General features: G+C 35.6%; 1 protein-coding gene across 1 annotated transcript in view; it reads right to left on the bottom strand.

Moving 5' to 3' along the window:
- SUGCT (succinyl-CoA:glutarate-CoA transferase) overlaps positions 1 to 15,174 on the bottom strand; it is a 329,571-nt gene that overhangs the window by 274,223 nt on the left and 40,174 nt on the right. The window contains exons 7-8 of the mRNA XM_059818897.1: positions 14,334 to 14,425; positions 6,825 to 6,968 (exon numbers count right to left, since the gene is read on the bottom strand). Of these exons, the coding sequence (XP_059674880.1) occupies positions 6,825 to 6,968; positions 14,334 to 14,425 (236 nt within the window). The remainder of the gene's footprint in view (positions 1 to 6,824; positions 6,969 to 14,333; positions 14,426 to 15,174) is intronic.

The following is a 15,174-nucleotide window of genomic DNA, read 5'->3' as shown; positions in this document are numbered from 1 at the left end:
AATTTTTAGGTTTTTCATGTGACACACAGGGAGGCACAAACAGAAACAAGCCATGTGTATTTGGTTGGGCGAGAAACGTGCAAATATTCCACCCCTATTATCACAGCCAAATCTCCTCTGGTGGTAACAGTGTTATCTCAGCAGAACAACACTGGCATTAGTTGTAACACTGAAAGGTCTGCGGACACTGCCCATTAAGTACTTATGTGCCAATGCACTACAGGGATGACACAAATAACAAACCCATGCAATTGAATGAAATGTTTGAAACAGGATGTTTTACAATGCACAAGATTGTATTTCTGTGCCTCTGCGGCATTAACGAACACCCACCATTCAGTCGTGCTTTTTTGAGCACTTTAATGCTGTCCGCAATGTGGATGTGGTTCATCTACTGAGCTGTTAAACAGCATACAAGTCAGAGAAATGTCGTCCAAAGTTCTATTTGATTTGAGAAATAAATGGGTTGGCATTACCAATGAGTCTGGAGTCAAAATATGGCACTTCTGCCTGATAATGCATTTTGAATAGTGACAACAAATTTGTAAATGATTCTCTGAAGAAGGAAGTTTTTCCTTAATCGATCTCCCAAAATATTTAAATAGTACCACAAAAAACCAAACTGTTATAGTGCAGAGTAAGCTTGAATCATAATAACTTCACACAATTTTTATCAGAGAAATCTGGTACTACAAATACTCATTCCAAAGAAGGCAAAGCATTTTTACAAATAACTGAACTCTGACTTTCAGATAGCGTTTAATGGATACCTGGTTTTGAAGTCCTAAACCAGAGTCTGAAAGCTTTTTTTTATAGCTTTCGCTATAACATAATACATAACTAATGAATTATGACCTCTGGCCTCATCACATGTCACTACTCTAAAGTGTTTGCAATTTAATTGATGAGCCAGAGACAATACAGTGCTGAGTAATACAAACACGGAGGAACACAGAGTCATGGCAGCAGAACTCCAACAGACCAAAAAGAAGTCCTTAGTCCAAATTTGTTTCAGCATCATCCTTTACTTCACCTTTTTTAGAAATTATAATCCACGGAGAAATTTCAGTCAGAGCTATCTGAGGCGATCAAACCAAGCAGTGTTAAAGCCTTAGCTAGCATTCCATCAGCATACCCAAAAATGACATACTTCTTAAGGTTTATTAGATTTCCAGAGGTTTAACAGCACATAGAAATCAGTTGTTTTGCTAACTTAAAATTTTCCATGACATAAAATTGAAACCTCTTCCATCAAGTTACAGCCCTTTTCCTTGTTATTTACATAAATAAATAGTACATAAGGTGTCGAAAGGCCCTATCCAAATTTGACCAATTTACAGAATGACTTCTGAAGGCTTCCATGGGTTTAGAGGGAAGGGTGAGCTTTTGGGGTACACTAAAAGTGCTTATTCTGCTACTAGTTGCTCAAATCATCCCCATTTCTTTTGAACTACCCAGGTTATCCTTCTCCTAATACTGAGCATGATCCCGAAATATGATCTGCTTGTAATAAACTACAACAAACATCTTGATTCCATTTCCAGAATTACACCCTTATTCAAAGGTCATCTAAATAATAAACTCATTAAAAGAAATGTCTTCCTTTGTCTTCAAGCTCTTTCCCTTACCCACTCTAGATAGCCATTTTTTTTTTCTATGTATTAAACGGGCATGTTTTTTCTACCTCCCTCCTACTCTTTCTCTAATTGATGACAGAGGTAGCTCAACACAGGAAAATGAAGCTGCAACACATTCAAGCTTAGTTTCATTAGCACAAGAACAATAGCAGCAAAGACAAAAAGGCACAGAATTTACTGTCAGATAGCAGCTAAAGAAGAAATTCCCTTGCAATCTGGGTATGTACTCTGCTTACGGAGTAAAGAAAGCCACTAAATAAATCCAGGATCTGGTTGGAGTATGATCTACCAACGACTTTTTGCATAACTAATCATTAGAAATCACAACACACATTCCACAGAGACCAATATTAAATTGAGTTATTGTCATGTTAGTGTGGTCTTCTGGTCTATTCAATAAAATTCTGGCTACTTAATACCCCGAGGGATAAGTTCTGTTCTTAGTTATACTGATGTCCTCAATGGAAATTATCAAGAATAGTAGCCAAGAAAAGTGTTTAATGCACAGTGTATATTTAAAGAAACACTCACATTAATTCAGATTTTATTATTTTTCCATATCAGAGCTATGCAGTGAAAAAGACAACGTGTGCATACACAATTTTTTTATCATGGCAGAGATTAAGAAAACAATGTTTTGCAAAGATGATGCTTTATAAGCTTGTAAAAAAGAACCGCTTATTCAAACCATACCCAAAACAAGACAACTGTGTAACAGTCGTCTTAGCTGGCCTCTGAAATCACCAGCAGCAATGACCTCTAAAAAAGCAGATTTTCTTTCTGTATTCAGTCAACTCGCAACTCTCATTTTGCAAGGAGAAAAGCAAGAAAATACAGTCAAGACACCTCAACAGCATTTGGGTTCCAAGATTGATATTTCTCACACAACTTACTGCTCAGGGATCCTGTGATGCTATTTATATCCTACAGGCAGTATGTAATTGTAACCAGCTTCACCTATACTCAATAATTTGTAAAAGACATGTCATGAAAGCCCTGAATAGAGAGCACTAAAAGCACCTTAAATAGATAAGCCTTAAACACAATCATCTTGGAAAAAAGTGATGCAGAAACAAAAAGTAATGGTTTCTAAACCTCACCATTATCTCAGCAAACTAACTGCCAAACTAAAGCACCAAGACGGAATATAGAAAATAATTTATACCAATTTGCCAGGTTTTTCTAGGGTCATTTCAAAATTTTGAGAAAATTTTGCTATGGCAAATACAAACTAAAACATAGTAATCAGAAGCAGAGCAGTGTCTGATGAACAATCATATAATACAAACAATATTAACCACATTATCCTGTCTGTGGAATCTGGGAAAAAAATACACTCCAAAATTGCAGAAATGTTAAATGTAAAATGCTTCTTGCAGATTTTTCAATCCAAGAGAAACCAACTTATTACAGTATTTGTTGGAGCCTGGTTGTAATTAAATACAGGAAGGATATTAAAACTTCCAAGAGATTTTTTTTTAAGCCACAACAGAAGAAAAGGCACAATTGCATAATTGGAACCAAATCCAAAACCCACTTCCTTCTTATTTACTAGCATCATCTAAAGGACACTATTTAGATGCTGAAAGGTCTGGAGCTGACAACTGTAAATCATCTAAAAGTCAAAAATTTCAAAGGAATTGTATGACATGGGTTAAAAGTTTATAGATGAGAGATACAGAAAGTTAGTGCTCACTGCAAAACCACATCCTAGCAGTCACCATATCTCACTTGGCAATAAAATCCTAGAATTCTATTTTGTTGTGCGGAAAGAAATCCTCTTCGGTAGTAATAAGGTGCTATAAAGCTATAGGGCAAAAATGTTTGCTATATACAGAATTTGAAAGAAAAATGTCCATTTAAGATATTCTAAAAATAACATTTCTTTAGAGAACAGGATTTCACTTATCATTTGGTCCTACACAGACCAGTTAAATACTAAACAAACTTGCCAGTCAGTGGGGTATTTCTTTAAAAACCTTCAGATCATTTTCGTTGGCAGTTGAATTCAATTTGATGCTCTTTTTCATTAGCATATCTGTGCAGGAAATTATTATCAAAAGTATCCTCCAGCCCTCCCCCCTAAAAAAAATTTTAAAATCCTCTTGCATTTCTATAAGGCATGCAGAAAAGTGATAGCACAGACATAGATGGACATGTACATGCTAGATTTTTTGCTATAAAAGAAAACAAGCTGTTGTCAGGGATTTCTAACGAAGTGTTTTCAAACCCTGGGGTTTTTTTTTTCCTTTCTGACATAGCCAAAGTTATCAACACTGCCCAATGAAGACATACGTATAGGCCAGCTTCACAATTCTCAGTTCAGATGAAGGGATGGACAAAAGGTGCAAGCATGCTGCTTTATCAGCTCAGTTATGAAATACTGACAAAAGCCAAAAGTTTCATAGAGGTCCCTGCTGTCATAACACTTACTAGGAGGACAGTTCAGTAGCACTTTTGCTTTTACACACAGAAAAAAGATTCCTTTTTTCTCATTAAAAATTACTACACTCCAGTGAAACTCACGCTGAAGGAAAAGTTATCATGATGCATCTGTTTGACCTCTAGATCCCACCATTAATCAACTGCAACAAGAACCTAACAAAGTAGAAGTCTACAACTTTAGGTTCCTTATTGTTTTGGCAGCATCCGTGAGAGACTTCAAAAGGCCATTCTTTTTAAACATTCATCACATGAGGAAGAGCTAGCTTTAGATTTCTCAGCTTGGTATGTAAAACCATAATCCCTTTGAAAGCATGGATCTTTCAAGAACCTGATCGTATCACAGTGATTGCCTAACTTTCCTTTAAAAAAAAAAGCATTACCACCAGAAGTACTGCAAGAGCAATTTCTTTTTTTATATTAATTTTTAGATTTGTGCTACTCTTTCTTACTACAGTCACCCTTAAAGCCTTACAAGTAACCACCCATTTCGCAAAAAGAAAGAAAACAAACCAGGAAAACTAGATGTTTTCAGAGAGACTCAGCTGTCAGTTACATTTTTCTTCATTCATTTTAACATGTTTTTTTAACAGGATTGATCACATAGGTTTATTTTTGGTACCCCACCACCTCATCCATAAATATTTTTTCCAATTTAATAAAAGTTCCTATTACAGTCTTGGGCCAAGACCCTAAAGTTAATATGGACTGAAGTAACAGGGTTATCTAAAACAAAATAGCTATTTTCTGAATAACAGCTTATACCCATACTCTATTCCAAAATAGCAACTTATTTCAGTTTAATTTACCCAACACTGAAGTAAATAAAAACAATTATTTTGCAATAAGAGTGTGCATGTATGGAATTACTTCTTAGTAACTTTTAGATAAATATAATTTGGTAACAAGGATGGAATTAATTACTGTTTAAAAAAATAATAATAAAAAAAAAATCACTAGACTGTCCCTTCACCATTTAGTGCTTCTTCAGCTAAGCACGTAGAAGTCAAACACCACATGCCATGCTTTGTTCACTACCATCTGTCCAAGTCTTCATTCCCTTTCTTGTGTATGCTAGTGCGTGGCCTGAAGGATAATGACGTGGAACTTCAGATGGAAATTTTGCAATAAGAACACTTTTGTGCATAGCCAAATCTATCCTAACCAAGGAAAAAGATTCTAAAGACAGATGAGGTGACAAAGTAAGGAGAAATAAAAGAAGAGAGTTATAGCAACACCTAACTTTAACTCTTCTTACTTTCAGCATTTGATAAAATATCAAACAATAATCAAGAAGGCGCCATTAAAAAAAGCCAAAAAACAGTGGAACAAGGAATCAAAAAATAACAGAATTGCTCTGAAAATTAATAGAAATTACTGCAAGTCCTTTTAATAAAATTAGAAATTAAAAAGATCAAGGAGAAGCTGCCATAATATAAAACACCGATACCTTAAACAAAAAAAATGCTTCTATATATATACAAAATATTAAGTAAGAGTTTAACATACATTTAAATATTTTTCTGGACTGCTTATTACATTTTTCAAATACAAACACAATATTCACAAATATATGTAAGTATGATGAAGAGTTCAGTCCTTACAAACATTTCTGAAAAAATTGAAAAATTCTTTGCTGATTTAAGCAAGGGCTTCCCCTCCTTTCCAGATCCGATTTCAGTAGGTATTTAACCAAGAGCAGTAAGTATTAAAACAAGAGCAACCTCAATCATTAGTCTCAATCATTATTATCGTACAATGATATAGGTGGGAAGGAACCTTTGGAGGTCATCTTGTCCAACCTCCTGCTCACACCAGGGCCAACTTTTTTCACAAGGGACACTATCATCTCTCAAATGTACTGACAGGTATAATGTGAAAAAGAATGCAATCTAATAAAGATTAAAATAATGGAGCACTGTATTAGCTTTGATTAGCACTGCATACAGTTTTGATGTACATTTTAAAATATACACAAAAATTCCTGTGCACCATATATCCAGTTGCTACCAAGGAGGTTATCTACATCAGCAAGACAATATCATCCAATCATATGTAGCTCATACCAACATCCCTTTCTTTTTGTGAATTATAAATCACTGCAGCAATGGTGCTTAAGTGTTCAAAGGCAATTTAAAGTTCTCACTGTTCATGGTATACGGAATACCTTTCATGACCAAAACATCTTTGTCTTTACAATTTTTATGAGATTTCTCTTTAATGTGCCTAGAGAAAATGCTGCATCTTCAAGCTTACTTTATTGTTTAATCCCCAGAGCCAAAAGGCTGACCTCCTGGATTACATTACTTTAACACGGGTGATACTTGATTACTCTGGGTGATTTTGGACAAGTCATTCAGTCACTCTGGTAGCAATTTTACCCAGTGCCAAGGCCTCCCTTCCAACAGTGGTTTCACCATTTATGCTTGTCTATCTCAAATTATCTACTACAACTGTCACTTACAATCTCAGGGATATTATAAATCTTGATTAACCCATGTTTTCAAAGAACATGGAGGTCCTTTGTAAAAAGTGAAAACCAAACATAAGGCAGTAGCAACTGTAACCATGACATATAAAATGGTCACTACCAGAGTGGCAGAATAAGGAAGCTGTCACTAATGCCATTATTGTCATTATTACTGTTATTAGTTGTACTAACTAATTTGCATTAATTTATGTCAAAATGGTATTCTTAGGTTCAAACACCTCCACTACTGAAAGCAATTTTTTTAAAACTCCTACCTGAGATGACAAGAGATTGCAGTCAATGTGCAGTCCTTTCCCCGTCTTATACCTCTGAAGTAAACCCGCCATAATTGCTCCATATGTATACAACCCAGTAGCAAGATCTGTCATGGCTACTCCTGGTCTAACTGGCTCACCATCCTAAAGAAAAAGAAGAAAACAACCCAAAATGAAAACAAGACAAACAAAACAAAAAAAAAGAAAACAAGCAGAGGCAAAACATTTATTTTTGTTATAGTACATTCTACACAAGACTCATCTGAAAGTGTTTACATGCTTCTGCGTTGCAAACTGCAAGAAATAAGAGTAACTTTGTGTGAACTGAGGTATAAAAACTACCCCTGAAAAACCGGATATTCTTGCAGTATCTGCACAATACTGTAACATCACAATGCTGCAGACTGCAAATTGTGAATGATTTATTATGCTATTTTTTGCCCTAATAACATAATGCTTCAACTCACCAATGCAAAAAGAAAAGAGATACTGTTAGAGACAAGAGAGTCCAGTGAAAACTGAATTTCATTGTGCCTAGAAGCCGAAGGTCTAAAGGATTTCCACAGTATGCTGACCCGGGAGCATGTCTGTCTGAAAGGCAGAACCATATTGGTTTGCTCTTCTCGCTGTTTTTCTCCCTCCTCTTCTGGCCCTCCCCCAGCCAAATCTCAGTTTTGTATTCTCCAATACACACACCCCAGGTTTCTAGTGGGAAAACAAAAACAACTTTATTTTCTTTACACATGTACATATTACACATGTAAAGACATGCAAATTCTTGACCTTCTGACCAATAACCACTGGAAAGTTGTTGGTTCAAATACCCATTTTCAGTATGTCACCCCTTTTTCTGGCATCAAAGGAAGAATCTTCATTTTACATGATGTGTTTCAGAACTCCCCTGATCGTTGGCACGAAATACTGCCCCTCTGCAATCAATGGCAAAATGAACTTCTAATTTCAGTCAAGGTAGGCTTTTACCATAGGAGCTTAAAAGTGCTTCTTCTGAGACGTTCTTCCCATTTCCTACTCTGAACAGTTTGAGGTCGGATGCTCAGATTCTGACAGCAATTGCTTGCCCTTAAGTACAGTCCACAAATAGCAACACAAAGCTAATGGGACTGTTTCAGAGTTTCAGCACCTAAGTAAGCCTATCAAAAGCCAACTTAAAATCAGTATAATTGATAAATAAGTGTTTGTCAAATTTCCCATAAATGCCTTTAAACTAATCAAGCATAAATTCAATAAAACTGAATTTACAGAATTACTTTAATTAATCATGTCTAAACTGCTAAGCGTAATCATACTTTAAGATTGCAAGAGTTATGTTTACTGGTAATTACAAAAAAATAGTGTCTTGGCTTCACGTAAAAAATTTAAAACTTATCTTCACCATTTTTTTTTCTTTTGCACTCCAACAGGATTTACATAAGTCTGATATCAAGTCATATACAAGTTAAAAATTATTTTAAGAAAAATAATACCATATTGCATTATCAATCACATTAATAGGTCAATTCTGGGATAAAAGACTGTAGTATAATATTTTCTACGTAAGATGGAAAAGGCTGCTATTTTATTCATATCATAAAAGCGACTAAACAAAATTATAAAATCTGTATCAAATACAACAACATTTTTAAAAAGTCTCAGTTACTATCATTCAAACTTCAGTAAGGATTAGTCTGTGACTATCTATAGCCTAAATACCAAGGTGGTGGTATAAATTACACATCCTTAGATGAACACTGCTTTAGGAAGTACTTCTTTCTTGAAGAATCTCTTATTTCTTCCTTCTCCACACTCTAAGCTACTTCAGCTTCCCAACAGAAAGGACAACTCAAAGGTTCCATCCATTTACCACTCCCCTTGTACCCAACTCTGAGGGAAAACAGGAAAGGAAGTTCTTTATTTTTATATGCGTAGGCCTACTGAGAAAACTAATTAGCACATGAAAACTAATTAGCACATGATAGGCTCCTCAGAGCTATCACCGAGAAATACAAAATAAATAAAAAAAACATTTCCCCCGTATTATCTGCTGCAAGTTTTCAGTTTGTTAAATTGTTCTTTCCTCATTACAGCCAAGATGCTGGGATGAGAAGAAATCAAAAAGACTTAAGATTTTGCAACTAGACATACAAAAACATTCTTAGTTTGAAAACACTTCCCACTGTTTTCAAAGCGTCATTAATTTCACCCTTGATGGAGAAAACTACACTTTGGAGATATAAAAATCAGGACTATTTTAATAGATTGTTAGATAGGAATTTGTCTTCTCAAGCCTTGATTCCAGCACTTTCTTCATCAAGTACTAAACTACCTAATGCTTTAAAGCAAACACTTCCTTTGCCTCAGTGAAAAGTTCACCTTTATTTCTAAAAATACTTTCACAATTTCCCCTTACAGAACACTCCTACAAACTACTAGCACTATACTGCTATGTTATTTTTAACACGTTGGCTTTACTTCATCCTAACACTCCACAACCTAATTCCACAGCAGTCAACACAATTTCTACTCTTCCTCAGCCTTTCTACCAAGATCCATGAGTAGCTGCCATTTTTCACCTTTTAATCAGCTTCTAATGTCCACCATTGCCGTAAGGCTGCCATAAACCAGCCTTTCTGTGACAGGTTGCATAGCTGTAAGTACTGTGAAATGGATTCATCCAGGTTTTCATCTCTGTCCTGCAGAACAAGGGATATGAAGCTGCTTTATATGAAGGATAAAGCTACACGCACACAGAAATACCTTCCTTTGGACAGAGCTTCTGACAGCACAGCAGTACTTCCGTGTAGCTAACGTTATACTAGTTCCCTGAGCAAAGTATGGATCTATACAGTAGCTTTTATTCAAGCAAATTATTTTAAAAGTAACAAACACCACCACCCCTGCCAGCCAAAAGCGATATTACTATTCTGATAGAAGGACAAAATGTAGCCCTAGTCAGGGAGAAAGTGCTTTAAGCAAACAAAGCTGCCATCCAGGCTCAAGAGCTGGGTTGAACCCTAATTAGGGATGCTCTTTGCTCATTTGAAAGATGAAGATTCACTCCAGTAGAGCAGACCTTTTCTTCCGTCACTGTGCTTTGCTCAATCTTACCACCAGTTTACACTTTTATTCCTAATTTTTGCTGTTTGCTAAATTCCTTACAATTTGTCAACACATTCTGGCCCCGAGATTGCCACAACATGTTTTGGAAGCTTCCTTTCCTGAGTCTTTTTCTTGCCTTTTGACATTAATTTCTCTTTCCAAATTTAAATCAGTAATATAAAAACAATCCATTAAAAATGGAAATTGTTCTGAAATGACATGCTTAATAAAAGTATTCTAAGTCCAGGAGTCTTTACAGATGGAAAATAGCTGCTGAAGCTAATATGAACCAGCAATGGCTATATTTTTCAACAGCTCTGAGCAGTATACCATGTGTACTCTTTTGCTGCAGTTTGTTTGGTTTCAAGCTGAGGAACAGCCCTTCTGGTATTGTAGTTCCCAATCATGTCTTGCTGTCTCATTTTCAGTAAAACAAAAATGTTTCTTCAGCAAGAAAGAATGCACCACTATAAAGATACCCTGAATATTGAAAATTGTGTGTAATAATCCGCTTGGAGATGGAAGGGGATTTGTACCCGAATTGGTTTTGATTTAATTAATTTCAAGTTATTGCCTTAATGAGTCATAGAAATTTTCATCAAAGGGATATTCATCTGGCACTAATGTATCTGAATGTATCAAGTAAAAGCTTTCTGCTCATCAAATATGAAACGTGAATGTGGTGTTTAACCAGGAAATATCTATAAATTATGTTGTCGAAGACAATAAAAGTGTCAGTGTAAACTTTGTCCCTTTAGCGTATTTTAATTTATGTAAAGAAAAACTGAATGTGGCCTGAAGCAACTACTTTCATTCAAAATGGGTTTGTGGTACAGATTTACACAAGACAGACTCCCCACTACTGCTTGTAAATTTTCATAAACACACTAGAATTTCAAATTTCAAAGGTGTCATACATTTCTAATACAGAGGTAATCAAGTACATGCGTAAGAGCTTGAATTCCATGCAGGTTTCTGCACGTGAAAACATAGTTTAGAGACAGCATTCTACATACACTGAATGTGTTTGGTTTTGTACAATCAGCAAAAACAACACCAACACAAATGCAGTTGTTTGTGCCTACAACTTTGCAATATTACAGAAGTTATAGCTTGATTTCAAGGTTCAGAACTTTGCTCAGCAGCATTTCAAAGTAATCAGCACTAAGTCATTTCAGTAACAACTACTTCCTAGCAAAATAAGTAAGCCATTCAGAATTTCTTTATGCAGAAATCTTCTCTCAGATCTTAAAAATCAGATGTATAAAGCATATGATCTTGTCTCGCTTTCAAGAGGTTTATGCTGTGTGCCAAATGTGATATTATTGTGTATCTTTGGTGCCTTCCACATTTGTATTACACTAATTTTATCTCTTAATAAAAAGATAACTTGGATACAATACACACATTTTAGTCAGAAACTTTCATCTCTTCCATTGTGATCTCTTTACTGCCTCAAAAATCACAGTGTTACATGAAATATAAAGTATTGAAGAAAATTAATGTTACATAGGTGACAGACTTAATGAAGGTCTACGTTTTGCTCAAAATTCTGTGCTGGTAATGTATTGATTTCATGGCTTAATATTGAGACTTTACTGACTGGAGGCATGGCCTCAGTACCCAATAAAGTTATGTGATCTGCAACAGTAAACCGTGTTCTGAGACATTAAATCAGTAGCCAGATGGTTGGAACAAACTAAAATTCACAACATGAAATTTCTCTAAGTTAAAATGGAATACATACTGCTATTAGTTCTATCATTTTTAAAATGTCAGATACCAGACATAATTTTAGTATTCTATTCAAATGCTTTGTGAGGAGCTGTAGATACGTATTAACATACCTCAAAATTAAGCACCTCAGTGATGTAGGTTTTGTTGATGTTTTGTTGCTGCTGCTCAAATTCATTATAATTTGTCTACTGCATCAGCTGATACCCCTAAGACCATCCCGCAAGCACATTCAATGACTTGTTTACTGAAGGGAAGTTTCCACAAAACACTGTTATACTGATGTCATTACGCTGATTATCTATAACTACCGCAATGCAATACAAAACCAACATCATCTGTTGTAACTTTTCTTTTTTTTTTTTTTCCCCAGTTCATAAGACTGACATTTTCAATTTTATTTAAGAAAAAAAAAATCATACTCTAGTTTACTACGGTATGCTTCAAATGATCATGTTACTTTTAGTATATGAATTCCATGTTATCTGGTCAACAAAACATTCAAAGTTTAATAAAGAAAAACAGCATGAAAAAGTGTGTAAGATTCTTTTTTTCTTCTTTACTTGGGCCACTTTTCTACATGCTGACTGAAACAAGGTTTTCTACTTTTTTCAGAGCTAGTTTTGTGGAATTTTAAACACAATCCAGTTACATGAATTTAAATGTAGAACACGGAAGATTTTACTATTAATAAGATATTGTTATCTTAAAGTGACTTTCAAACAAGCATACAATAAATTTTAAAGTCACTTGAGTAAATTTTCACAACAAAAGCCACATTTGCTTCTTTGGAGTCATTGACCACCGAAGTCTTTGAAACAAAACTGTCCCTCTATACATCAGAAAATGTTTTTGAGGAACTGATGAAATAATATATGACCAACTTCAAATAAGGAAAAATAAGAACCAAGTTTTAGCATGTTTATTTTAATCATGCAAGAGAATGACTAATTTTGAATGAATTGTTAAAAGCCCCCAGTGAATAGACGGAACTGTTACTAACAATGATTAAATGATTCCTATGATTACATCGCCTCAAGTCCTGGTGAGGTGATGTGAACATCTGGATTTCCAGCATAGATCTTAACACAATCTTTTAATAAAATCCATCTTCATAATGGCCACTGAGGACTATTACTCTCATAATACAACTTACATGCAATTATTCAGTACAACACTTGTATTTTCTGTCATTCATATATCATTGAAAAGCTTTACAAAAGTTATGGTTTTTTCAATTTTTCAACATACTTTCCTTTACTCATGTAGTACTACAACATTTGTCCCTTTCTAACAGTTTATACTCCCATTTAATTTTGTTTGGTATATTTTGAGGCGTGCATGAAGTTTCTGGCATTGTATTGGAAGTACTAACCTTCACTCTGCAGACGCCAGGGTTAGAATGTAAAAATCACTTACACTACAGTTACTGTGATCAGTCATTGCGTAGTGTATATGCGCATTACACATTTGAAGAGAAGTACCTGTGAGATTGCACTCAACTTCATGTCTTCTTGTGTTCTGAGATGGGACATCCTATAAGTATGTATCATAAACATGGCAGCAACAGACAGTCTTGGGACACTAGGTACGAGATGTTTCACTTTACTCAAACAATGCTTGACTTTTTTTTTTTTTTAGAAAGGACTCTGGTAACAATAATTGCCACAAGCACAGAGTTCTGATGCTTACCATTGTTCTCAGCAGAAAACAAGTCTATTGGCAGAATATCAATCCTACAGTAGAGTTATGTCCAGGTCATGCATGGTTAGCTTTCAACAACCTACTCAAACATGATTATCTGACACTAAGTACAGAAACTTGATGAACAACTTGTTTATCTAGGGCATGCAAGTGTCGTACTCTAAAATCTGCACTATTGCTTCCAGAGTATCAGAAGCACCACCACAGAAGACTATCTAGTGTTTATGATGCATAGAACAGACTTGTAACACTATCTCACTTGAGAATTGACATTTGGAGACCACATTCCCTGCATCTGTAGGTGATTCAAGACAGCTTAAGTAAACGCCTATTTGACCAGCATTTTTCTGAGGTGAAGACACACATTCTATGTATCCCTGGAATCCAGATAGTAAACTACCTCTGTAATGCTTCCTGCACTACTGCAACTACCGAAGTTCCTGGATATCAGTGGGAATAGCAGCACACACAGCTTTTCCAGAAGCACTAATGGCATCTCTCCACTTATTTTCAGGCAGGATAATTGAAAAGACAGTTTGTCAGAGTTATCTGGATGGCTTCACAATTCCCTCTTTTAAAGAGGGAATATCAATATCAAAGCATGAGTGAGACTTCCCACACATATGTATGGTTCCATCATCCAGGTGTCAACAATGCGTCTATTACAGCTCCTGAAGTGACTACAAGTGGCCATTAACAGGTTAGCATAAACTGTCAATTTATTCACTGGAGATTTAGGATACCATTTTTCTTCCATTTTCTGTTTCTTGGGCGTTGGCTTTGCGAGCCTGGAGTGAGATACCTGAAGGACATAAGCACTACCATTTTCTTAGATTCCCAGATATCAGACCTCTTGTTGGACTCGGGAGGGCATGGATAACAGATGCATTAACATAGGCTAACTTGCTCCATGCAGCATCAAGTTTTAGTATATGGCACAAAGATTCTATTAAATTTATAAGTTGAGCATCATACCTCATGCCCTGTGATATGCATGAGACCAGAAACAGCAGCTGCAATGGAGTCATATCCACCTCTCTGAACCATTGGACCAGTCTGACCATAACCTACAACAGAAAGAGGACAATTAGTAATTCAATCAAGGACAAGTACAACATAAACATGTATTACTATTTTAGTACAAAAAGGAACCAACCAGTATTTCTCATCAACTTTTGCTCACAAGTTGTCCAGATTGTACAATCAATGAATGCTGTTGTATTCTATTTATTCCTGCACATTTTTAAGAGTAAACGGTTGGATTTATCCTATGCGGCTTGATGATGTGTTTGCTCTTAATTCTAGACAGATTCCTGGCCCTGCTAAGTTTCATTCACTTTGGATAGAATTCCTTTTTTAATTTGCTGAGCCAGCTGAGGTGGGATTCAGATGTCATTCCAGAGGCTCTATGGTATCTCTACAGGCCTCCAACTGCTGTCCAACAGAGCCCATGTTTCCTGTGTTATATCGCCACTCTGCCATGAAGACATCTTGAATACCACAAACGATACTAAAATCATGACACTACAGTTTAGACACATGAATTGTTCCCCCCTTACTTCTCTTACTTTATTCCACACCCAAACAGAGCTACCTTCAAAAGCAAATATTGTTTACAACAGAGGGCAAGGCTGGCCCTTTAGAAAGTACACCCAATCTGTTTGCCAAGAGTTAGCAACAATGAAATGCAAAATAGAAAAAAACTTCTCTGGAACTACATAAATACAGTTTTGTTCAGCTATAGAATTAACTTAGAATTAACAGCTGTAGCCAGAAGGATGATCTCTTGCTTGTCTCTGCTTTAACTCATGATGTT

The sequence above is a fragment of the Gavia stellata genome, chromosome 6 (assembly GCF_030936135.1).
Source record: "Gavia stellata isolate bGavSte3 chromosome 6, bGavSte3.hap2, whole genome shotgun sequence".
Lineage (NCBI taxonomy): Eukaryota > Metazoa > Chordata > Aves > Gaviiformes > Gaviidae > Gavia > Gavia stellata.
Note: the sequence above shows the minus strand (reverse complement) of the source record. Positions and strands in the feature narration are given on the sequence as shown.